The sequence below is a fragment of the Numida meleagris genome, chromosome Z, assembly GCF_002078875.1.
Source record: "Numida meleagris isolate 19003 breed g44 Domestic line chromosome Z, NumMel1.0, whole genome shotgun sequence".
In the NCBI taxonomy this organism is placed as follows: domain Eukaryota; kingdom Metazoa; phylum Chordata; class Aves; order Galliformes; family Numididae; genus Numida; species Numida meleagris.
The window spans coordinates 26,107,080-26,134,828 of NC_034438.1; the positions used below are offsets into that span (position 1 = coordinate 26,107,080).

At 38.3% G+C, this 27,749-nt stretch overlaps 1 protein-coding gene across 1 annotated transcript in view; it reads right to left on the minus strand.

The window, feature by feature from the left end:
• Window positions 1-27,749, minus strand: part of PGM5 (phosphoglucomutase 5) — a 65,663-nt gene that overhangs the window by 21,640 nt on the left and 16,274 nt on the right. The window contains exon 7 of the mRNA XM_021381111.1: window positions 3,131-3,246. Within this exon, the coding sequence (XP_021236786.1) occupies window positions 3,131-3,246 (116 nt within the window). The remainder of the gene's footprint in view (window positions 1-3,130; window positions 3,247-27,749) is intronic.

The window sequence follows — 27,749 nt, forward strand, 5'->3', positions numbered from 1 at the left end:
TAAAGCACTGGTTGAGCTCCAAGATCAGCTGCCAGAAAACAAGTCTGGGAAACGCAGCACTAGGGATATTTTCAAAATCTTTTGTCCTTTTATAGCAGAAAATTTGCTTTTATTTATTTGCCAGTGCAAAATCCCTTATATTATAAAACTAAGGCTCTGTACTGTTTGGAAATTCCAGCTTGGCTGGATTACCTGGGTATACAACCAATCAGTCTCCAGTGCATGGTTAGTTTGACAGTAGAATGTGGATAACTAAATCTCTGTTTTCTTGCACAGAACAATAATTTTCCCACTCTGATCTGCTATATGGTATATTTCTTGAAAAATTCCACACTGAAAACTAGAATGTGTCACATTTCAGTTCCCTAAAAAGCTGTGAAGGAGAGGAAAGCTGTAAAATTTACCCATATGTCCAATACCGGCAGAAACTTTTGAAGGTCATGCAGCTCTTAGGACATTACCAAAAGGTTCACAATAAGGTAAATATTTATTGCTAAAAACAGCTCACATTGCTAAAGTATTGGTCATGTACAGACCAGCCTGTGTTTTACTAATAAACCTCCTGGCATATGCGGTTTTTCCAGGCAGCTGCACTGAACTGAAGGATGATAAGAAAATTGAGGCAAAGTGAAAAACAAACTTCAGATATCACTTTAATTGCCCTGTAGGCACTGCCACAATTAATTTACACAGAAACTAGCTATACACTGGCCCAATGCCCCAAGTTGTCTGTATGCCAATAGGCTTGAATCTCAGTAGTTTATACTACTGTTTAGACAGCACTGTCAAAAATGGGACTCCAGGAGGCTACCTGAACTGCCAATAAAGTTATCTAGGAAGCTGATCAGAGAGGACCAAGATGCACAGATCTAGTGTTCCTGTAGAACAGCTCTCCATATTGACCACCAATATGTTGTTCAAACACCATTACAACTCACAAGAGACAGAATTTATTAGAAATACAAAGAATTAATGATGGGATAGGAGAATCAGATTAAAGCAGGAATACAGAGAGTGCTTGGAATGCAGAGATGGCTGTGAGATCAGGAGATGGCAGCTGCAAAATCGAAATACAGTCTACAATAAAAAATACTATTGCTTTAGCACTTTACAGAAAGATGCAAGTAAAGGGAAAAAGTCAAGGGCAGGGAGAGAGAGGAATTACATTTACCTACTTTTAAGAACAGGTAAACTCCATAGGCCCTTTCTTTATCTCTCATAGACACCTGTCCCACTTTCCCCACTCCAACAAGCATCTGCTACTCTGGCTAATAAAGAAATAAGGTCAACACAAATCATAATGTCCTCAGTGTTTCAGCAGATCAAGCTCTGAAATCATTTCTCTTGATCTCTATATGGATGATCTGCAGGAAGATCAGTATAACTGATACTTAGGAAGACCTGCGCATGCTCATGGATACAGGTCGTGTCTTGTCAAGGTGCCAGGGAAATTTGATATTTGGTCTTTTTCATGCAGTAGGACATGCTTCCTACAGCAAGACAGTAAAAGCAGGGCTGTTCAATTTTCAAACAATTTGTGTGTAATGACGTCCTGTTGATGTCTCAAGAGCCACCTAACTTTTACGGAAATAACTATCCTCGGATATATATGCAAGAGGAACTTTAATATCCAGAGAGGAGTGAGGAACTGACCTGGTGAAAAAGCATCGAAAAACCAGCTGTCTGGTCCAGACCTCTCAAAGGTAAACAGTGATGCAGTCTAACAGCATATAACAGCAAATGACCGTATGTTCTGAAAGGTACAAGATCTTCTGAAATGCTCCCCTTCCCAAGCTAAAACTGTCATTCAATGACCTTGCAGAAAACCCTTGGAAAAAACCTATCTGATGCAGTACCAAACTGTGCCAGACACAGCAGTCAAGCCAAGGCAACCAGGGTGCTAGTAATGGGACTGTGGTTCATAATCAGAACAGAAAGCAAAACACACATTATTTATTCATTCTTACAGAGATCCAAAGAAACTAATGCATTCTTGGGTTTTCCATCACAGTCCAGATACTTAGAAGAAAGTTAATAAGAGGCTATTGCATAAAGTAGCATGTGTATGGCTTAAAGATATCCTCATTTTTAAACAAGTAACATTCTGGTCTCATTGTCCTCATCTGATAGTAACTTAGTTCCAGAGCTAACTAAATCAAAGCAACATGAAATTTCCAACCAAATTTCACTGCATGATAAATAATTTTCTATAAGAAACTATAGTCAAGGAATTACACGCACACACAAAAAAATCAAACTTCATAGAATTTGCATCAAAATATACAATATATTATTAGCCAGAAAATATGTTAAGTTATTATGATATGCAGTTATTCAAAAATACTCGTATTACAACCCCAGTAATAAAAAATATAAAGAATAAATAAGTTATATGTCAGAATCCAGTAAAGAAAAAAAAGAAACACTGTAAAATGTGTTCAGTTTTTCTCATACTACAAACCATGTTTGTTCAGTTTTGCAGAGTATAAACTACTGGTTTGCTCTGAATGAGGGCTGCTTAGATTTGTCTTTCTGCATTCTGTTGTTTGACTGGTTCTTGGGACAGATAAGGGAGAAACAGGGAGAACAGGTGCTGATATGCAGTTGAATTTATTCTAGAGATGACTTTATCACTATCTGGCTTTCCACTATTTGTAATGTTCTAAAAAAGGGATGTGTGTAACTGGTTTCATTAGATGTAATAATCCTCACTTTGTACACTGATTCATGTTAGGAAAAAGCAAAAACAGAAGTCTGCAAGAACCATGCAAATACAGGCAAAATCCCTCAAAATGCTGTTGCAGTCCAGGAAAAATAGTGGAACTAGTGAGATCCTTCCACATAACACTCAAGTCAGAATACAGTGACAGATGCCTCTGAAGGTTGTCAGAGCAGCAATGAGATTGCCTCTGGCCTTGCAATATCCATCTTTCACATTTTTCATACTTCAAGGTATATGGACATCAGTGACTACTAGACACCCCAAATATGAAAAACTGGCAATCCTTTGTTCAAGCACAATATAATTCGCTGTTTTTTTTTTGTTTTTTTTTTTGGCTTTGACTTGATGTCCCCAGGAAAACTACTGTCATTAGAAGTCTCTGGAAATGTCTGATTGCGTACTACTTACCAGTGCCAAAGCTTTCCTCCCCACAGAGCGAGCAACGTCCAGAATCCATGAGATTGGAAAAGTATCTCCATCCTGTTGGTGTTTCATACACAGGAACCTTCATTACTTTTGCCACTCTGCAGAAGACACAATAAAACACCACACATTTAAGACAGCGCTTTTTTTTTTTTAAACACACAGGTTGAAGTCAGTCAAGGAATATTCTAGGTTTTGCTATATCTCCTAACAGCTGGGCTATAAAGTAGAATAAAACAAAACGGATCAACAGCACCATTCAAAACTGACCCTTCTCTCAGAAGAAGAACCTAGATAAGTTTATACACTGTAATATTTTGGAAAAGATAGGAACCTCAGCTAACTAGGCTTTACCAGTATATTTCTCTTGTTACTGAGCCAGACTGAGTTATACGTAGATTTTTGTTATATTAAGGTTTTCTTTAAAGTTTGATCGCTATGCTGAAGTACTTTCCCTTACAAAACACAGTGGCCAGCAACTGTATGCTTCTGTTCATGTGTTCAAAGTCACACCAGTACAGGAGAGTTTCCATAGCACAACATCTACTCTAAAAAATCTTTCTTGGTTTCAGATGGATTCTGAATTTACGTTCTCTATCACCTATGGCATATCCACACAAAATACTCCCATGGACTAGCTGGTTGCTTTGCCATTATTTTCAAGAATCAAAATAAACTACCATTTAAGCTGGATATGCAATCCCCTTTAAGGAACCCTCTACAAAGCTAAAGATTTATGCAGACTGAGTTCCATTCTTCTTGATTCTTGTTTTCATTGCATTTTCAGTCAGCTATCAAACAGTCAAACAATCTGACTGACAAGGACCTTACTATAACCCTAGGATTGCTGCAATCGTCACACCTAACAAATGTTTCTTCAATTACACTTTCACGGAGGAATAATGAAGATGATTTATATAGGTTGATCCAAAAGTAATGCCTCCTATTTATTCTCATGGAAACTACAACAGATACAAAGAGCAGAATAACACTGTTTGATAAAGTGAATTTCCAGCCACAAAACACTGTTTTTCAACACAGTCACCACCATTAGCTATGCATTTTCACCAGTGATGAACAACAGCCTGCATGGCAAACTTGTAAAAATCTGCCCCACTTGTCACTGTCACCTCTGCTGAAACACACCACCCACCACCTCGCTGTGCTCACATCCAATGCCTGATCTCCAGAAATATTCAGCAAGCGTTGATGAGTATCAGCGGGTGCAATTTTCTTCTGCATGGAGGAATTCAGTTCCACACCTTTGCTTCATATGCACTTCCACATCAGACACCATTTTGTCAGGCTGGTCCTCTGCTGCTGTCTGTCACATGACATATATATAACGGAATACTGATGGGAAGGTTCAGCCTCCACTGTCATACTACCAATATCTGCCTCTGACATAATGGGCCAACATAATGATACCGGAGACATTACTTTCAGAGCAGCCCTCATACTTAGTTTTAACTACAGTCAAGCCCAGACAAAGCAGATCAGGTGGGATTCAATCTGCTCAACACAATCCACCTAGAACATATGAGTCAAGGCTAAAGCAGTCACCTCTATGATCAACACAGAGAGACCTGTTTTCAGACAGACTGCTGCTCTTTCTTAAAGCAGATGTATATTGAGGTAGACAGGATGACCCTTCCAAATGTGCAAACACTGACCTTTTTGAAACCTGAATGACAGTTCAGCCTTTCAGAATTTGTTAATCAGTGCTGTCTCCAGAGCCACATTTTTTTCCATGTAATAAAGATCCATTGCTATCTAAGTCTCCTATTCAACCTAGGCGTTCATTTTTGTATTATGTGTTATATCTAAAAAGGGTATTTTATAAATGAAATCAAATAAGAATTGCTGATACTTATTTGAAAAGAGTTAGAAAGAAGTACATAGAGTAAAAAGATATTATCAACATGTTTAATCTTAAATTTGTGTTTCATGTCTCTAGTGTGAGGTAGAGGCAAGTGTATACCTTTGTGTGTTCATACAGCACTAGCTGCATTTTTGGGCCTTAGGTATACCACTGCATAACTGATGTCATACAAGGCAGAGCTCAACAGGTTTATAGTTGGCTCTGCAAAAAATCAAAAACATAAAAGGATTTAATTTCTATTTGGAAGTAACTGTAGGCTGGGAATGGGACCATACTGCCAAAAAATAGGAAACAGTGCAAAAGAAAACAATGGTTAACATGCTGGAAGAGCAAACCCAATTCTCTTGAGGTAGCCTAACAATACACCATGAATATCTCTGTTTGCAGAAATGTTCCAGTATCCTGGTGCTGTTTTTGGAGAAGGAAATCCCTTCCCTTTCACTTTTCTGAATTTCTCTAGTTTGGGAGCAAATGAACTCAGGTGGACCTGTTTTGACCAGCACAAAAGATTTCCAGGATCTGTTAAGCTTGTTCAAAATTTTCTGCCTATTAGGCTAGCTCTCAAAATACACATGATGATCCTGTTGGTACTGGGTTTATTTTAGACTAAGCTTTTCCAGCAAACTAACATAATATACATATAAACACATAATGTTTATAGTGAAATACAAGATGATTTCTTGCAATATTTTTTTTGTTTTTGTTCTTGATTCTTAAGACTTTAACTGATTAAATGAGTAGAAGCAGCAAATTCAGGTCAACTTTAGCAACTACTTATCAGCAGTGCTGCAGAAAAGACAGTTACATTATGTTATGCAAGAAGGCACAATTTCAAGTTAATAAGGGACTTGACAGTACACCATATTCTAAGCCAAAACAGTTTCTGCTTTGAGTTGTGCCCAGAGAAGATTCACTTTCTTCTCTGTGCCTGTTTTCCCCCTTCAGACTGTCACTTCTTTGAGCAAGGAGTAGTTCTGTTTTCAAGGCTCTGAAAAACAGAAGGGTTCTATAACAGCTGAGTAGTGCGTGTCACTGTAACCTTCACATCAATTATGCTTCACCACAAAGCTACAGAAAGGCAATAAACTGTCTGTCTGAACTGACATTCAAATATTATCATATCTCACAGGGCTGGCTTATCACCTCATCCAAGTAGCATTCTAACTGGAGAATATACAGCTCCTCCCCCTCCCCCTTTGCCAACAGGTTTATCCCTGTCCTGTCCATATCTGTGCCTACAGTTTCAGTAATCTGAGGAGAATGTTCACTTTAAATATGACAGCTTTAAAGAAACACTATCTGCTAGTAACAATTACTGGCAGCAGAGAATAAATTTCAGTAAAGAAAGGCATAGTCTCAATGCATGGGATCAATTCAGTAAAGTCTTAAGCATTTACCTGTATCTCAGAAACACACAAACCCATCCTAGCAACCAACACATACTTTTAGAGACACTGTACTGGCTTCTTATCTGCACATCTGCATATTGTATAATTCTTCAATTTCCTATATTAAATGTGTGACATCACTAGACACTGAAGATGAAAGCTATTTTCCTCTAGTACACTGAAAAATGAGCATCCTCTTTCTAATTGTCATTTTGCTGAAAGTAAGAATCACCATCAGAAGTCCCAGTAAATACAACATGTACCTTTATGCAACCTATAGACCATTAAGGGAAATGACATGCTGGAGGTTCCTAAAATTTTCAAAGCTGCAGACTAAGAGCAAAAAATGTGCTGCATCAGATCAAACAAATAACAATCCAAGCTACAGGAAAACACTCTGAGAGGAAGGAACTGGGAAATTACTACATCTTAAAAGCCATGGATGGAAGGCACAAATTAAAGGTGGGGGAACAAGAGGGAGAGTGAATTTCATATTCTACTAGCCAAATAAAAGCTTACAATGAGGACTTCTGGAATATTTCATTCTGCAAGAAGAATTGCTGACAAGTCAGGGCAAATGTTTTTGTTATGGATCACAGATCCATAAATTAGAATCAGTGCTGTTTTTAGCAATGCAGCTTCACAGGATAGTTCAAACAAGCCTGCATATACACAGTTCTCTAATTTTCTCTTTAATTTCTCCATGTTAAAAGTGGGAGAGTGAGTTCTGTGATCCCTAAATGTTGAGGACTCAGAAATGGAAAGTCAAGTGGTTACCATAAAGTTTTTCTTGCCTATATGAGATATCTTGGCCAGGCAGGATATTATTTCTCTTAGAAAGCAAATTTTGGAACTGGTGCTGCAAAGAGATTATAACTTGAAGAGGTCATGGACACACTGGCTGCCTCAGCTGGGGGAATTTTTTATGTCCTTATATGTACAATGTCTCATCACCAAGATACTTGTCAAGATACTGATGCAGCAGTCCTCCTTTAGGGACAATACCTAAGCCTCTGAGTTCTCTGGGTGTAGATGTCAGCTGTCAAACAGCCTGGTCAGAATGTATTTCCAGAGCAACTCAAGAAGACAGGAAGAAAATATTATGTATGAGTAGATTCATTTTCCTGGTCTGTTTGAGCAGAGGCATTCTATTTATGTCTAACCACACAGTCGATATACCTGTGTTTATATGTTCTGTGAGTATGAACTATGCAGAAGGAATACAGCAATCCACGGGCATTCTGGTTCTTATCACCTCAGACATTAAATGATTAAATGGGACTAACTTCAAACAGTATTCCTTCTTGCATTATCTCAGTGTAAGTGCTCACTACATCAATGAGAATACATGGTAAAGTTTCCCGTGCCTTGTGCAGCACTGCATAACTCTCGCTAGGGAGGACACAGGATATTTACACTTGGACCTAAACTGCAGGGCATTCTTTTCAGTTATTCTGTCCACAGCACAGAGCTAGGGGCATCATGTTCCCAGTATGTAGAAAAAAGCTTCAAAGAATAGCAGACTGTGCTTTTTACAGTTACACATTATTTAAAACTATATTTTGTGAATTAAAAAAAAAGGCAGCAGCAGCTGCTCTTACGCTGGGAGATAACTGAGTTAAGATAACTGTATGGTTATATAGTCACACTTACCCTTCTACACTCATTTTTATTTTGAAGAGTTAGTTGCACTCTACTGATACTTGTCGTCCACTTTTTATTAAACCATTAGAACGCACACAATGCGACTATAAAAAGCAGCTTGAGCTGTTTCAACACCAGAAAATAGCATTATTAACTAGAATTGTTAAGTCAGTTCTCAGGCTCTGCAGTACGGCCCACCAAAGCATGAGCTGGCCAGCTCATAATGAAGTTAAAAATGAAAATAATAACAAAATTCATAATGAAGATCAGGACTTCGGAAAATTTCCTGTCAGAAAAAAAAAGAACTAACAGTTAATTCTGAAACTGTTTCTGAAAGCCTTATGAGACTGATGTGGAAAAAAAAACCCGTTCTGAACCAGACAACAGCACAACTTATCTTACATCTGCACAGCTGACAGCCGTACGCAGATCACCTAATTAGGAAAATTAGGAAAATCAATTCTGTTTCATCAAGGAAAACATTATCCTGCTTAAACTGTGTAAAAAAGTAATTTCCCACTGAAAAAATATATATGTTTAAAAGGGTTACAGGAATATTCTTGTGAAACTGTTCTTTCAGTTTTCCATCCACAGTAGACAACAGATTATTTTTCACAAATGGACTAATAAAGTGGTCCTCAATGGTATCTATCAGTCTCTGTACATCTGAAAGTCACTGTAGTTTTGTAATAACAAGAGACCACTGATTGCAGTGGAATAATCGTTACGTTCACAAAAGTCAGAGGAGGGTTTGCTCCAATCTGTTAACTACAATGCCACAAAAAGACGTGATGAATACCTCTCATTCAGATACGACAAATGGCAAGCTGACTTTCTCGTGCTCAGTGAAACTTTTATAACTTCTGAGAATAGATCAGTCAATCAAACAAAATTATCCTGCCAGAGTCATGACGCCCATTCACTGGAAAGATAAAGGTCACAACAATGAGGTGAAGGGCTTTCTTTCTCAGGTGTCATGAACAGTAAATGACTGGCTAGAGTTTTGTATTGTAGTTGAAATGCTGTCTAGGGTAGACTGCAGTATTACACTCATTCTGGAGTCTTAGCAAGAAGTGGCTATTGCACGTCTTCCTCTCGTCTTCCACCACCAGCAGGCATCATCTACATATATGAAACATGCTCACAGACACTTGAGTGAGCAGACCTCAAAATGAGGACTAGTACTTCATGGACACATTTTTTTCAACCCTACTCTTCTCTGCATAGCTGCTGCTGAGGTAGACAAGGTGCTTAATCTTAGGCAACAAAGAGTCAAATTCTGCAGGAGGAAAAGCACTCTAAGCACTAAGCCAACAGAAATCAAAGGAATCTGAGAGACAGAAATATGGGTCATAGAAGGAAAGTATGTGGTAATGCAGTTCCTCAGAAGGTCACTGTAACTGCTTCTTTCAGAGGAACTGGCTATTAAAGAAATAGGTTTCACACCAGGTCTTCTAAATCTAACCTTTAGCCACGGAAGTAAACTGTGTTAGGTAATCTCCAGCTAATTAAAAACCTCATCTAATTTAAGGCCCAAGATATATTTTATTTTAAAGTCTGTGGTTTAGCTGAAACTAAGAAAACAAATCTTTCATCCAACTTCTGTAGTCTTTCTTCGCAAAAAGAATGAAATTATTTGAAGTAAGGATCTGCACCCAATTTATCAATAAATTAATTTCTCTAGCTGAAAATAACAGTCTTCTCGGTATAGTCTAGCCTTGGCAGAAAAATGCAGTGTTTATTTGATACTTTATGAAATGAAATGATTCAAAATGTCTGTAACACTTCACAATTCTGAGATCAAAATAACTGGCTGTCATGGTTTTATGACACTGGCTTATGCTTTCCTACATCAGTTTTTCTTTCCTTCATTTAGAGATTCTGCTTCTTCTGTTCTCTAACAGTATTGTACTGCCTTTGTCTTAACAAACTTACTTAAGTGTACTTGCAGTCAGACCCAAAATTTGATTTTTTTGGAGTACTGAGATGACATACAGGACTGAATGCCTATCACATTGTCACACTTCCTCTTCCATCCAATATTTGCATTAATTACTTCATTCTCTCTTCAACATTCATAACTCCTTTGTTCAGGACTTTTTTTTAATCTTCCTTGAAAATACAGATAAAATATTCATTGCTTTATCAGCCACAAAGTCCCTGTTCCATTCTTGTTGCATTATGTTTCCACTTATTCTGTGTTCTCAACTCAACAATGTTGAAAATCTCCTTGCTACTTCATTTCTCATCTCTAGAAGCTTACTAATTGCTCACCTTTGGTGACTTCTCTCCTATTATGATTTCTCAAGGTGCAGAAGCTATGAACTAAACAGTTTTAACTTTCTTCACTCTGATCAGAAAGTCACCCATTTTTCTTTTTAACGGTGAAACTCCTAGCAGCCTGTGAGAAATTCACAGCAGTAGCAACGACAGCACAAGCACTGGCACCAGCTATAATGTGAAATAGATGTTCTGCTTCTGGATGTTTTCATCCTGTCTGCACCACCTTCCCATAAAAGGCTTCAACTGCATATTGTGCAAAGAGGAGAACTAAAACAACAGTCATCCCCCTTTTATGGTCAAGTATTAACAGTGTTACTCTCTCACAGTCTTTAATTTATTAAGCAAAAAGCAGAGGAATGCTAAGTGCTCGCACGTAACACAGATAACCAGGACATCTCACTAAGATATGGCTTAATCCACTATCGTTGGCAGAGGGGCTATCAGGAGAACAAGACAGAAAAAAAGAAAGATACTAAGAAGAGAACAAGTTGATTTTCTTTCTTGCAGAGAATTACAATAACAGAAAATGACAAATAAAAACCATGTGGAGACACCTTAGCTACAAAGGGCCTCCCCACCCCTGCAAAGTTTTTTCTGTAAGATGCTTCTGCAGGTGGACTGAAAGTACACTGAATAAAGGTCTGGTTCTGGAATAGCTTCTGTCTTGAAAACTGGCAATTTCATGTGGATTTTCTTGCCTGAAAAGAGTTCTGAGGATGGTTATAGATTGCTAATTAGTGCAGAAATCATATCCTTATTAAATTTAATTTAGGAAAATTTTAATTCCCTTTCTATCAATGGAGCCTCGTGGAACTCATTCAACATTAAGTGTAGTGCCAGCTCACTGTTCCAATATTCTTTCCTTAGACTCACATTGGCCTTTCCCTGTTTAAATGCTTTCAACAGCACAAACTAAAAATTACCCCAGCAGAAAGACAAACTCACATAAACACTACCTACCTATCTCATGCCTTGTAACACAGCAACCACACACACCAGAAACTTATTTGAGCTACATGGAACACATTCACTTTCAGCACAAACACCACTATACTCCATAGACATGATCTACTGCACGGAAAGTTAGCCCCTTGGCTTTAAATTCCTAAAAACCAACCAAATTAAAAATGTAATATCGCCCTTTGGGTCATTCAAGTTCACTGGTTTTTACTGACTCCTGTATAAGCAGACTTGAGAAGGCTTGTAAAATCTAAACAAGAGTTAAGAAACATTCATCAGGGAACTCAAGACTTCGAAATGCACAGTGGGACCCTGAAGTTATTTACATTCCTTGTTGCCACCTATAGGCCACGGTATGAACTCACAGTTTAATGTTTCCAGTGACAATACAATCTTCTTGAGCAGAGATTTTTTAACTTCAGACAAATATTACAAGACCCTAGTGCAATCAAACAAAACGAAGACAAAAATACAGCACTTTTCAAAGCATGAAACACTTTACAAAACAATGGTAAACTAATTTATGTCCCGAAACCAACAGACAATTTTGTAATTCAGTCACAGGTGGTAAAAGTTCACTCTTGTTTAACTATGCGCTGCTGAATTGAAATACATTTTCACACAGGCCAGCAGATGCAGTACAGCTCTGCTTCAAAATTCTGCGAAAGCACTGCAGAAAGCCTCTGCCCCTTCCCTGCTATTTGGGGAGCAAAAGGTCAAAGCAAACAGCCAGCACAGCTCATTGCTTTACCTTCAGAACTAATTTGATAATGCTGTCCGCTCTCAGCAGTACGTATAAGGACACTGTACTTCAGTCCTAATTTACTCTGGAGTGAAATACAGCTGATGCAGAATTAACTGATGACAAGGCACAGTAAGTGCACCTTCAATGTATAAAATAAGCAGAAGGAATGCAAAGCTCAATCTTTTCACCTCTCATTCACAAGTGCTGCAAGCAGGTTATTGTAGCAACGAAGACAAGAAATTATGGCCAATGTTAAAACTACCAATAGTGCCAGATTACATACATGTTGTCACAATTAGATTGTTGTCACTTCCAGTTTGTGGTTCAGGGGACTATGAGGAATTGAAATATCTTTTTCTGAGAAGTTAAATCAACATTAAGAAGTTGCACTGAAGGAGGCCTGATCAGCTTCGGTTTTAAAGTCCTTAGTTTAGCTTTGGTTCTAGTTTCCCTTGCAAAGTGTGGATGACAGCAAAGAGTCCTAATAATGAGATTCCAAAGGAGACAAAAGCTCTCTGAATAGCTATGTGCTTAATTCAATTTAATTGAAGTTTGTACATACACAAACTGCCTAAGTCTCCTTCTTTTCAAGGACATACAACATTAAAGAAATACTACCAAGAAACACTGTACTTTATCAGAAATCCCTCCTTCAGACAGGAAACTGGCCAATGAACCTATAACATCTGCTCCTGCTCAGCCCAGCTATCAAGGTACGGACAGTGCTTTCGACAGAAAATCACTGTAGTTCAGAGTACAAAAAACCAACACTCTCTGCAGGCTCCAGACACCCTCCAAAAATCCCCTCTGTCAGCTTCTAAAAAAAATCTCAGCCCCTGACAGATTTTAGTACAGAGCAAATGTTCAGAGCAGAATCAGAAATGGATAAAATTGCTTGATGCCAGACTTTCGTATGATCAGAGTAAAATGAGAAACAAATACTGACTTGGTGGTGCTTGCTATGAGCACAGTCACTTGAAATCACTTTCAAATGTAGAATCCTACAGTAATAAATGCAGGTCAAGAGAAAAAAAATCATGCCTGCCTTTTTCAAAAGAAAATTTAATCATAGCGAGAAACATTTCACTATAAAATAAGTATTGGTGCTGTTACTACAGGCCTTGGAATCAGGCCAAATGTGAATTCATATCTAACTGCTAGAAGCAATCCTCAGTTGCTCTTTAGTAAGAATTACTAAACTGAAAAAATCTGTTTTCAAGCTATTCATAATTTCACCTATTTTGAACTCCTTGCATCCCTTCTCCCCTACTGAATGTTAAAAGCCAGAATGAATGCACCGTGTTTAAAATTAAATCCAGAGTACCAGTCTGAATGTCTATATCTGGACTGAGTTTGCTAATAGCAAGATTTTATTCTTAGAATTTATACTAGTGTCCTTTTCAGTTATGTATGAGGGAAAACAGTCCTGACAGGACAAGAAACAAGAAAGAAGACCAGAGACAAGTCTGCAGTATTTCCCAGGTACAGCTCCACAAAATTTATAGTCCATGTTTCACTGGGTGGAGAGAACTAAAGTGATTTAAGTCCTGCTGGACCCCCACCAACCATAGGCAGTACTGAAGGCTCAAGTGATAGTAAAGCATACTGAGCACACAGCACTGTTCAGGGATCTCTAGCCTCACAGTGAAGAAGCTTATCTGTTATCCATTCTGCAGAAAGCAGCCTGGTCCCACCAGTGCTGCACTGCTTTCCTGTTCCTTGGTCTCCTTCACAGCAAAGGTTTGGTGCTTTGCTAGTACAAACACACATGGACCCTGACTCCAGATATAATACACAGCAGTGCAGATATTCTACGACGTAGGCATATTGGCTTACTCAAGCTTCCACAGAAAATGATGTGTGAAGTCTGCATGGTACAGGCTTTTCTGAATCTTCTCTGAGATGGAGCACTGTCCAGAAACTAAACAGGCCTGCCATGATTTCAAACTACAGTACTGTCTGTGGAAAAACAACCCAGTTTTCTGAGTTGTGTTTATCCTCCTCCTTCCAATTCCACATCTTCTCAGCCCTGCTCCAGCACACCACCCATGCTGAGATTTATGAAGAGAAGAAACCTGGGAGGCCTGTGCCAAGAGAATGCTGACCCGGTCACACTACAACTTAGTTTTCCTTTGCAGGACAACAAGTGTTTTATACAAAGGCTCAGAGCCAAAAAGTAATGAGGACAGCACATAATAAAATGGAGGAAAAGACAAAACACTGAAGTAATGGAAAAACTAGTACTTTCTGTGAAAGTTTTCTTTCTTCTACATTATGTATTATTTTAATATATATACTTTAATAGGCTTTCATGTTTCCATTTAAATCTCTGGGGTTTCATGCAAACCTGAAAGTTAAATGTGTACTCAAGTATTCTATTGAACTGATGCCAAAAGGCAAAGGTCAGCTATTTTCCTTTACTGAGTTTTGTGCACCCTTTTAAAAGCAAAACTAGTTACTTGTTCTGTAAGACCTGTTTCCAAATTTGCTAACAAATCCAGCACCTTGCAGACAGAAATACTGCTCCTTGCGAAGAGAAAAAAAAACTGATGCCAAGGTGGATAGGTCTGTGTAAATAAAGATAAGTTTAAAAGTTTATTATTTTAAGTACTTCCAATGCACAAAAATGGCTGTGTTCATCCTCTTGCTCCTCACTTCTCCTCATTGTGTACACTTGTAGAGAAAAACAGGATGCTGTGAACACACCCTATAAGGAACCCCAACAATTCTTTGGTTTAACTAAAAAATTGAGATATTTGTCTGCGCTGAAAGTAGATAATGCGTGTGTTCCTCCAACCTAGAGTCTGCAGGCCCTTCCATCTTCTTTAACCAGAAGTGCCAATTAGATGTGACCTTATTTAATCCTGTACTCAAGGTCCATCAGCTAGAATAGCTTCACCAGGTATCAGTAATCACTAACAAAAGAATCAGAGCTGAGACAGATTCCAAAGCTTGAGGAACGGCAGCTTTTCAGGTCCACATGGTGAAAGAAAACCTTTCAGAATGAACACTTAATGAATGTTAAGAGGTTATATTTGTCCTCTCAGTCTCTATCTGCACAAATTTGTCTCACTTATTGCAAAATGCCAGCAGTCTCCCAAGTCAAAGGGTGATGTTTAAAAGATCCTAAAGATAATCTTCAACCAAGTTCATTTCCTATCTGGAGAAACTTGTTATATGTATTTTATGGTTACTCTCCAGATTCTGCAGGCCACTCAAACCACCTGTACATTAAGCAAGGAAGTGATTGCACATGCTACAGGAGACACATAGCATGCTGTGAGTCTACCCACCTGAGAAACAAGATGAGTTACTGGAAAAAAAAACAATATGGAGTCATATCTTTAGCATGCCACCTTGCACCATGGAGTATATCCACAGTGTTCTGTCAGTTTCAGGGCGGAGTCAACAGGCAAGTTTTTCTAGCTACAGTCACAATGTTTGTAGTGGTGTTGATGGCAGAAAATAGCCAAAGCATGGGGTTGCCCTCTCGCTCTTCCCAGATGGAAAGTACACCGTAAAAATAGAAAGAAAATATGAAAAACTTGAAGAAAATGTAAACAAGGAGCAAACAATAATCCCTGAAAATCCCCTAAAGAATGTGAATTACAGTGGTTATGGATGTCCTTTAACCCATATAAGCTATGATGATTAGTAATGTTTAAGACATTTCAGTTAAAGGACATACTGGAGTAGAAGGAAGATAATGATGAGCTTTGTTAGTTGGAGATGGAAATAAATGCCAATTTGCAACAGATGCCTTCAAGAGCATAGACAGATCAGCAGGATCCCATAGTGCTGAAGTCCTACATCTTTGAGACCCACAATACCAAGGAAAAGAAACAGAACGGAGCAATCCTTAAAGGAAAGGTACAGGTTGTGACTTAGTTCACAGTGTAACATTTTGGCAACCTCGTGACATTGTTTTAGCAGTAATAAACACTGTTTGGATGCCAAAACCCTAATAAAAACACTTATGCTAGTGAAGGTTCAACAACAAAGTCCATACTTCTCAGAAACACAAATGAGTTATATTAATTGATGTAGTGATTAAAACATGAAAACACTTACTTGTCTCACTGGCAAATAGGGTAAAAATTGTTTATGTATTACAGCAGTAAGCTATATATATGGGAAAATAACTTTTCTATTTATATACACATATATGTGTATTACGTGCAAGTACATGAAAACGTCAAGACCCTCCCTTTGAAGTGTGCATTATTTCCAGGAATCCAAATTTCTGAATTTGAGAACTTCTGACAAAAAGTATCACAGTACCTAATGTTGCCTTTTTCTGTTTCTCTTGGTTACAAATGTATTGGAAAGCTCTGCACTCCATGCAATCCGCGCAACACTTTCTTAGTAAGGGTTTGTTTTCCTCAGTGTGTGGGATGCTAACAGGTGTATTCATCATAATGTTCCGTACCAAATGCTATTCTCATGTTGCTTCAGTCATCTGTTTGAGATTCAAATCCAAAACTTGTAACTTCACATCCTCTTTCATAAATGTTTTAAGAGTCGACTCTCAAAGAAAGTATGATCTTCAGGACAGAGAGCCTGTAACTCCTTGCTGTGTGAAAACTTCATTTTCTCCTTCATTCCAGATCTAACAGAATCACTAAAAACAGCTGTTGATATGTACAGTAGTAAATGTAGTACTACTGTACTTAGTACCATATCTAAATACAGCTGTGCTAAAAGTGAGGATAAAGCAAGAGGTAAAAGTTGCTTTGGTAAAGTCAACTAGCAAATGCAAGTACTGATATGAGTATACAACAAGAGATGTACTTTGGCAGCAGCATAAACTAACAGAATTATGTCTTTCACATAATAAAGCCAGTTGGCACAGTGCTCAGAGTCTCTGTGAGGTGAAATTGCTCACACATGTACTGCAGATCCACACAGAATCTGAGGTTTGGTTGCAGATAGTACAGAACACTGATAAAGAAAAGTCTAACCATCTGCTATGCATGCAGCCAGGGTTTCCAGATGCACCATAGTAATCCTTAAGGCTAATCATGCCCCTCCCAGCTGAGACACAAAAAAATATTTTCATTACTATTTCAGCACTCATAGGCAAATACATAGCTAACTCCTCCTTGTCAGCAAAGGAGGAAGGGAATAGATGGCAATCGGGAACAATGACTCCTAGCATTTTCAGTGAACCTATATATAACAAATATAAATCCTTTAAAGGTTACAAGCTTATTTTAGACTTCAAATTTTGTCATGGCTTAGGAAGAGAAAGACCATGCCTTGTTCTAGGACAGATACTGTCTCCGTGTTTATTTATTTGTTTGATTTTAATACCACAGCTGAGTATATGAGACTGAGTCTGTCCCATTCCCAGTAGCACGGCCTGTCCACCAGTAAAGACAGTGATTTTGCTGCAGATCCATAGGGATGGCTGTTACTGTTACACTGTAGTAGAGTGTAATAAGAGCCTGCTGTGTTACTGAATTCCTCAATAAGGGAGGTCAGAGGAGTCTTCTCAGTACATGAACAGAACCAAATTAAATAAAAAGACTTGGGTTTTATAAAGCAAGCTTTTCCCTGGATAAAAAGATTCACCTTTGAATATAAGACACAATAGAGCACAAAACAACACAAATGAATTTTAGTAGTAGACAATGTCCCATTAAGGATTTGGCAAGAATTTCCTATCAAGTGCAATGAAGAAACATCAGAAGGAGCCATAGGGCATGCATGCTGTGGGGAAACAAAACAAAGCTTGAATAAGGAACAAAGAGCGCTCAGAACTTCCACCCTCCCACCTTCAAAAAGGGATATTTCCTGTTCTAGCCTGGAGCCCCACATGGGCACTGCAACACAGAAAACCTGAGTTTCCAGCAATAGAAGTGATCTATGATGTCACAGAGCGAAGTAGAAAATAAACAGGAAAAAATAGAAGGAAATAAGTTCTCTTGCTCACCAGAAACGGTCAGGGAGATTTTATTTTAAATGAAAAGAGATGTAATAAACGAAGAAAAGATAGAGGTGATCTGGTGTTTGCCTCACATGCCTCCTTTTTACTGAAGGAAGTCTCAGTAAGGTGATCACTAACTAGGGGCAAGACCTGCGGCTTTTTACAAAAAATTCAAAAATCTTATGAACCAACCACAGTGAAAAGACTCTCCACTAATTCAGATTACACATGTGGCCAATTGTCATTAGCCTGTTTTTTAGCTCTTTTACAGTGAGGTCAGCTCATTCAAAAGGCACTGAGTGCCTGTGTTCATCAATAAAAAGTACAACACAGATGTGAATATAGCCACAACATCTGACACCAAACTCCGTTATGACAGCAATTCATACTGGAGTTTCTGTATTCTGGTTTGTCCAAATAATAAAGAAAACAATGGCATTAGGTACTTATCAGATGTTACTGGCTGGTTCCACAGTCTCTTCTTCACCTCATTAGTGCTGCAATACCGCACCCATCCTCTCACCTAGCATCGTCAGCAGGATAGCTCAGAAAACGATCAGGAAAAAAAAATAGTGTAGTTTCTCTAGATGGAAAATCTCTTGGATTTATAAGTGAAAGAAAAAAATGAAAGAATCAAAACTAATACCAAAGTTTTCTACACATCACTTTTTTGTTAATCACACTAACTACAGGACTGCAATAATACTGGCACGCTCTTGCAGTACTACGACAAGTCCTGGAAGACTAGGACTTTCCAGCAGTAGTCTCTTCATAGGGGTATAGCAGCACTACAAAAAAAAAAAAAATCAGATTGGAAGGCATCATGGAAGATCTCTAAACCAAACTCGTGACCAAAGCAAGGTCAGCCATGAGAAAAGACCACGTTGCTCATGGCACTTTCCAGATGAGTATTCTAAAATTCTCTTGTTCCAAACAATGTGCAGTCTCTTGCCCTCTCACCATACATATCTGCGAAGTGCCTGGTTCCATCTTCTCGACAACCTCTGTGGAGGTATAGGTGGCTTATATTAGGTCCTGACAAAAACATCCCTTCTCCATGCTAAACAAATCCAGTGCTCCCATCACTCCTCTTGGGGCTTGGGTTAAAACAATATTGAAAACATGGTGTTGAAAATCTTCTTAAAATGGAAGTAAATGGCATCTGAAGCCGTACTCTTATCAACAGATTTAATCATTTTATCACCTAGACAAGCAGGTTGGTTAGACTAGATTTATTTTACTTGTTTCCTAATCATGCCATCAGAATTTGGACTTTCTTACACTATCACTGCTTTTTCTCTTATGCAAACTGTTCTGTGTATTTTGGAGACTGAGAATTACTAATTGTTCTATGTGGTTTTCACAAAGAAGAAAGCAGTTTCACAGCTTCAAGACAGTGTTTATAGCTACTGAGTAAAAGAAAAATTAAAAGAAGAAGAAACTACAATATGCGATAGAAACAGACCTACCACAGCATGGCTAAGGTTGGCAGGGGCCACAGAATCCCAAGCAGGGACACACAAAGTAGGGTGCCCAGGACCACGTTCATGTGGCTTCTGAAGGTCTCCAAGGAGGATACTCCACAGCTTCTGTTGTGCCAGTCCGTGCCAGTGCTCTCTCAGCCACACAGAAAATAAATGGTTCTTGATGTTTGGATGGAACCTTCTGTGTTTCAGTCTGTGCCCGCTGTCCTGTCACTGGCATCTCTGGAAACAACCCAGTTCTGTCTTCTTTTAACCCAGAATACTAGATTTTGGATATTCTTTACAACTGGAATACTCTTATACTGGAAATTACCAGAACATTAAATACATATTTCAGTACTTTTCATATATTCTAGCTGTATAAATAATTTAAATAATTTAAATTGAAATTAAATAAATTTAATAATTTTTGAATTAAATAATTCAAATAGTGTACTATTTGAAAAGCAAAAGCAATTTCTCAGACTCACAGTAAACACAGAGCTTCAATGGTAAATTACAAGACTATTAATATTAAGAAAGGAAAACTCCATTCTCCTTTAATACTAGGTTCTCCTAAGAGCATTCTCTCTCTCTCACACACACACACATTCATAACACTTTTCAGAACTCTATTCTGATTTTGGAAATATCTCAGTCATCTTTCATTTCTGCACAGAAGAAAACAGAAGACGCTGTTTCTGCTCCTGCATAATTAAACTGACAATTCAGGTGACTTAAGTTCTGTTCTAACAAGATTCCCAAATTTCTTTAAAGCATGTTAAGTACCCTGGCTCAGTCACGGTCCTACAGAGACCTTGTTCAAAACCCCCAAAAGTAAAGAATAATTTCCTGTCTTCTTATTTCTAAACAGTCTAAGTAACTTAGCAGAAGAACACACTTTAAGAAACATACATAAGAAGTAGAATTTTAAACACAGCTTTAAAATTCTGATCCAGAAAGGTTTTCTTTGACATCAGCAGGAAATTTTCTCCATGAAGGTCACCCATTTACAGAAATCCTTTGATGGGAGAGGTCAGTTTTGGGCTGATACCAGCTGTGCCGTCTGGCACAGACGAAACATGTTCAGACACGCTAATCCATGTGGGAGCCTTTGGAGGCTGCAGCCCAAAATAAGCCCATGAAAAAAAAAAGGGGCATTTATTTTAAACACTCCTTTAGTAGTCACAGAGTCTTCCTCAGCTGACGTGCTGAAAAATTCCTCCAAATGTTTAAATTAAAATGCTTTTGACCTTTTTTTTTTTTTCTAATTCAGGATACTTGTAGAATTTCCTATTGCTTATTTATATTTGTATACATTTTGAGATATAAGACAGATGCAGCACTAAGAGAGCTATGGATCTTCCGTTACCCAACATCTGTCTATGGCACAGTGCAAGACCTACTCAGAAAGACTGGCAAAAAGTTTATTTTTCTTAGGTGGTTTTCACATGCTGCACATTAAGCCCAGACATAAGTTTGTTTGTTAAGACTGCAAATAAACTTACTTCTTAGTAAGTCAATGATGTCTGTAGTATATGTTTACACCATGCCAAACACAGAATCTTGTTCTAACTTTGGCAGACAAACTGTATAAGTAAAACTCACAGTCAAGCTGGAAACAAAGCACTGTACACCTTTCAACTCATCTTTTAATTTTAAAGGATGAGAGCTTTCAGTACAATGTTCTGCAATCAGTCCTGAAAACTGCTCACTGCACAACCAGTGAACCTGCTCACTCCAGGCTAGAGCATCTATACCTGCCTATCTTATGCACTGGCTGGAATGCAACAACTGCAAATGAGAGTAAGGCTGCACTGCAGCCTGTCTTTTTTAGTAGGCATCAGTTGCCCTCAGGATCACAACTGACCAGTGAATCCCTTTCAGGCCTAAAAACTAAGCTGCGTGCCAAGTAAAGATGTAAGCTACAGGACCATCCAGCCATAGAGGACAACACAGTTTCCTACTGATATTTCATAGTACATGGACACACCTTCTGTCCTTTTCTTCCCAAGGAATGAAACACAACCACTGAAAAATACAAGGACAAAATTCATTCTTACAGAAAGTTCAGAAAAACACAATACATTGAGGTTAACAGCAAGATTACAAGCACACTGTAGAAATGAAACTAAGGTACAGCTAATGAAAGGATGCCAATGGCCTGTAATGATATTTTTTTCCTCCACAAAGCTTTTGAAACATATAAGTATACACATGTTACATATGCGAGTACATACATTACATATATGAGTAAATAAAGCATCTATCTTTTAACATTTATTAATATTGCAATGCCATTTTAAAAGTTACCCTTCCAGAACAAATTTGCCATCACACAGCGCTAAACAACTTTGTATTACACTTCATGTAAATTCATGTTACACAAACATGTTAAATTACATTCATGAAAGTTTAATGCAGTTGTCTTCTACAGTGTTCTAGAACAGACCTTCCACTCGTTCTGTTTCATCTAATTTAAAAATGGCTTGTACTTGACATGGAGTTGGTTTGACAGAGGTGTCTTAAAAATCCACAACAAGCCTCTTACAGATAAGAGCAAGTGAGACTGACTTATCTGAGTAAGGAAGATAACGAGCAATGTCAGAACTGGCAGAGCTTGAACAAATCACAGCCACAGCAGTGAATGCTTTTACTTGGTAGTAAGCTGTATTTATAAATCAGAGAAGTCTTTATCTTGGAATATCCCTTGCAACAATAAAGGGCATCCATGTCAAGAAAGGAATGCACTGTGCATATTCAGCTTCTTGCATGAACTTTGTCATTAAAACAGGCGATTAAGAATACCGAAGAAAGTTGCAAGCCACTGAGTTACAAGAAGGACAATGAAATCCATACTGTATTTGTAAATGAAGAATTCAAGGAAATAATCACAAAGACACAAGCAGAATGTGATATGCTGTTCTCCACGGCAATTCGGAATTGAATGTTTCTTAATTGCTACTGTTTGTTAAGCAGCAATAAAAGGTTCCATTCATTAATTCATCCAAAAAAACTTTTTTTTCTTGGCAGTGTTTACAGTTGAAAGACTAAGCTTTAAGCTTTACCTTTGAAACCTTATGTTTCTGCTTCACTGTAGATTTCTGTCACTTTACATCCATCACTTAGACTTCATTTTCTAATACAGTGTAAAATTAACAAAGACTAACTGTCAATGATCATGGTAAAACTTTTCATAGGTGCACAGATTTCCACTGATGCAAAGGATGCCAAAAAGCAACTACAATTAATTTCCTGATCTACAAATATCTTACTCAGAACTAACTCTTTGGGAGCCATACTTCCTGCTTACATAAGTTGATGCAATTCCTATACTTGCTTTATTCCAAGACAGTATTTGTACCTATATTATTATTCAAGAAGTGCTGAATATGTCCAATGCCTTCGTGTACTCAAGATAGCACACAGAAGATGTGAATTGTAATATCAGACCTGACTGAGTTAAACCTAGCTGGTTATCAACAGAAAGATTTCACAATAACTCTTCGAAAAACAAACATACTGGAATAGATTCTCTACATTAGGTATTGCAGAAAATTTTCAATTAGAAAATAAAAGCTTGAAGTTAAACTTCATATTGTAAGAACATTGTAACAGAGTCAAGAAAATATGCTGTAATCATGTTTCATGAGTAGTTGTAATAACACAATTTGAGCCTTTCTAAGTTTGATTGACTGTAGACATAGAATGGAATGGAATAGAATCATAGAATCATTCATAATCACGAATTGAGTTAGATTCAGGACAAGCTACAGCACTTAAGACATTCCTCACCTCAGCCTAGTTAAGGCTTGTGCACTATGCATAAGTTGAAGGCCTAGGCTCCTTACACCTTCAAAATAATTCTTACCAAATACAATATTTTCATCTGTTCAGTCCATGATGTCTCAAGCGATTGTGCTCCATACATAAATTCATGTAACCACATTTACACTGTTCTATGAAGACACATATTTAATGAGTGTGCCTCTAGGTATTGTCCAGTTATGGAAAATCCTGAAATTACCTTTCCTGCTGTATTTAAATTACATTTAAGTATGTAAACAATACATATGCAGCATAGATTTCCAGGGAAGACAGTATTTAAAATTTTGTCTTATTTGCTACCCTCACTGTCTCCTGCTGTGCCAGGGGACTGGGTTATGGGAAGCAGATGACAGGAAGCAGCAGCAGAAGCACTTATTCAGGACAATACATTCTCCAATAAAAATCATACACAGAGAGTCCAGTGTTTCATGGGGGAAGCAGGTCTACTTGGGGCTGTATCCTTCAGCTGAGACTTGGGTTTAGAGCATTAACTCACAGCAGCTCTATCCTTGCTGGTAACGGGCTTTGCGACTGCTTTCAGTGGAACATTCAGACTTTCTTTCTTTGCCTCCCTATCAATCTGTAACAATTTTTGAGCATAGTTTGACTTCGACATAACACAGTAAGCACTAACTCATCATCAAAGCTCCATTACATCCTTGCGGTTTCTCCCTGTTACGACTGTGTTTTAAATGCCTAAGAGACATGCTCATTATTTGTTTGTGGAAGTAATGTTTGCTTCCCTGGTGTTTCCAGGTAGAAGTCAGAGACAAAAGCAAACCAAATTAAGCCAAGAATGGTGAGGTTCTCTTCCTGGGCAATTTCTACAAGTCAGTGCTTTCTTTGTTTAATAATTCTCATTTGTAGTGAGTAGTGTTGCTCCTCTCTGAGGGGTAATCAAGAGGAACTCAGCTGGTAACAATGATTAAGCAAAAATATAGCCTTTGCCATGCAACTGGCCAGAACAATCTTCAGAACTTCACTGAATTATTATCTTTCATCCTCACTGTGCCACTCATTGCTGCTTATAATATTTGGGGCTTCTGTCCTACAGGAATAGGCGGAGCCATTTAAGCAAAGCTTCCTAATGTGCTTCATAAAAAAACAACCCTACTCCCAATTTTCATCCTGTGAATTTACATTTCTTGCTAACTGAAGAGATAACATTCTTTATGCCTCAACACAGCGTATTCAAAGCCATCGCACCTCTTCCTTTCACTCTATGAAGATACTTTGTTAAGCAAGTCAGAACAGACACCATCACGGCAGGCCCTCTCAAAACCTGACTCTAGCCAGCCAGACAGTAAATGGATAGGCAGCAGACACTGATGTGTGAAAGCTGAATTAAAAGATGGGCTACCATGTGAGAAGTCACAGGGTGATAAGTAGTGAGGTGACCAGCTTTGCTCAGAGTAAGTCTAGTTGGAGCATACAAACGCTGTTGTAATGACCTGGCTGCAGAAACAAGGTATTAGATAATGCTAGCCATACGAGAATTCTCCAAACAACCCTCTTTTCCTGTACCATATTGACCACTATTTCCCACACCCACTCAACTTCATAACCCCTACCGAAACAACTTTTGTTCACCCTTCTGATTCTCATTTTGTAGACCACTAGCTAACAACTCAGTATTCCATTTCCTTTTCTGTTAGCAGAAATCAGATAAACTAGAATACAAGGATATGAGAAAGAATAGTTTGTTGAACAGTGTACACAGCTACGCATTCCCCACAAGAAAAAGAACACCAATCTAAAGTTATATATTGCCAGAGAATTGAAGTCTGGAGACTTACCACCACAATCCTGTTGATGTTGGAGCAAATTGAAGCAGATGTTTCCTGTCAAATGTTATACCCTGCCTACAGTGCACACAAGTGTACTCCAGCAGTCGCTTCAAGCAAACATATGTAAATGTTGAGCATCTTAAGTGAATTCTCTTGTAAACCATTGCTCCATTAGTGTGTTCCTAATCAATATTTAAGTCCTTTAGATTATTGCTTCCTGCCATTTAACGATGCACACTGAAAAACTATTAAACTTATCATCCTGCACACAAATGAACAAAGCACTAGACTTTCTAAATCTTTTCCTTCAAGTATTATGCATGTGTTTTTTTTATTAACTGAAGGAAAAGCTTTAATAGAATGATTTAGGCTAAACTGTGGCCACACAATATGGATGTATCATAGGAAGAGGTGGATTTTCTTTGTTTTCCAGATAAGAAAGGTCCCCTGACCTCAGAAGACAGTAGTTCCACAGAGCCAATTCTCTCCCATGAAATCTGCTTTTATTACTGAGGTCCAGAACTGGGTCATTTCTTAACTTTGGTAATCTCAACTAGGAAAACACGTATTTTAGTGTTTTACGAGTAGTGACAGTTTTTAAACCCCAGCTGGACATGCTTAAAGTTAGCATTTCCTCACCTCTTCTGGAAGACAGAGACCTAACAAGTAGAAACAAGTTTTGTTTCTAATCTAGGTACAATTTCTTCTAACCTACTGCACAAATGTTATATATATTAACGTTTTATTACAAATGTTGCTATTTCCTTTTCAGTCATCTTTATTTTAATATAGTTTCTCATTTTCCACTGTTAGAATATCAAAGCACTAAAAATAAGGAATACCCACATACATCAGTGCAGTAGAAATTATTTTTAATCAATACATATAAGCCTTAACCGTCAGACATTTCACCCACCTTAACAATTCATGCTTTCTACTGTAGCTCGCATAATGTAACACAAGAGCCTTTTCCTAAGCAAAAGAGTGAGATGAAGGATGAGTCAAAAATTCTCTAGCAAGGAAAACTTCCATAGAGGAGGAACGGAACAGGGAGCATTTATACAAACAAGACATACATAAGTCCGTAAGACCTCAGGTCCTAAAGGAGTTGGCCAAAGTCATTGCCAGGCTACTGTGTTATATTCAAAAGGCAAACTGGAAGAACCTTCTGAAGACATGTACTGCCTTCAAGAGTGGCAAGACCTAGAGGACTACAGACCCGTCAGCCTCACCTTATTCCCTAAGGTGAGGTGGTGGAGTGACTAACCTGGAAATCAGTTCCAAACCTATGAAGGACAAGAAGACAACTGCAAGTAATGAACATGGATTTATGACGAGGAAATCCTGCCCAACCAACATGGTAGCTTTCTACAATGAGGTGACTAACTAGGTGGATGAGGAGAGAGAAGTAGATATTGTCTGTATTGACTTTAGCAAGGCTTTCGACTCTCTCCCATAATAATCTCATTGACATAACGATGAAATACACAGTAGATAACGTTACACTTAAGAGGACTGAAAACTAGCTGAAATTCAAAGCTCAAGTTGTTGCCATCAGCAGCACAAATTCCTGATGGAAGATAGTCTACTATGAGTGTCCCACAAAGGTGTATACCACAGCCAACACTGCTGAATGTTATTATTAATGACCTGGAGGACTGAATAGAGCATATTCTCAGCATGTTTGTAGGTAATATGAGAAGGAGTAACTGATACACTAGGTAGTTTTGCAGCCACTCAGAGACCTTAACAGACTGGAGAAACTGGCCAACAGGAACCTCATCAAAGTCAACAAAGAGCAATGCCAAACCCTGCATATGGCAAGAATAATTCCAGCCACCCCACTATACACAGTGGAGTCAAAAAGCTGGAAAGTAACTCCACAGAAAAGTACCCGGAGTCCTGGTAGACAATGACTTGACCATAAACCAGCAATAAGCTTTGAGGCAAAGAAGACCAACAACATCCTGATCAGCATTAGGAAAAGCACTGCCAGCAGGTCAAGGGAGGTGAGCATTCCTCACTGTGCAGTACTGGTGAGGTGGGATCTGGAATCTTATGTCCAGAGCTGGGCTCTCTGGGATAAGATAGACATGGACTTACTGGAGCAGATCTAGTAAAGGGCCACTAAAATTACTAAGAGATTGGAGCCTATGTCCTACTGGGAGAGGATGAGAGAGAAGGGGTTGCTAAACCTCAAGGAAAGAAGGTTGAGGAGAGAATATTAGCAGTCCACATAAAAACCTGATAGAGAGGAAGAATAAAAATGGAGCCAGACTCTGTTAGTGGTGCCTAGTGACAGAAGAAGAACCAATGGGCACAAACTGAAAAATAGAAAATTCTGCTTCAGGATAATTACAAAAAAATAAAAAAACGTTGTTTAATGTGAGAGTGGCCAAACAGTGGAACAGGTTTAATCAAAATGTCTGTGGAGTCTCCGTTCTTGAGGATACTCCAAGCTCAAGTGGACGTGGCCCTTAGCAGCGTTCTGTGGCTGATCCTCTTTTGAACAGTCATTAAACTAAATGATGCCCAGACATCCTTTCCATTTTCAGCTACTACATGATTACTTCCTTCTTTTATGTCAGTTATTATTCACAGTACTCTTTTTAATTTAATATTTATTTCCAGTGTATGAGCTTGAAGAATGGGCTTTATGGGTAGAGATACAATGGACTTCTCTGACAGCTATCTC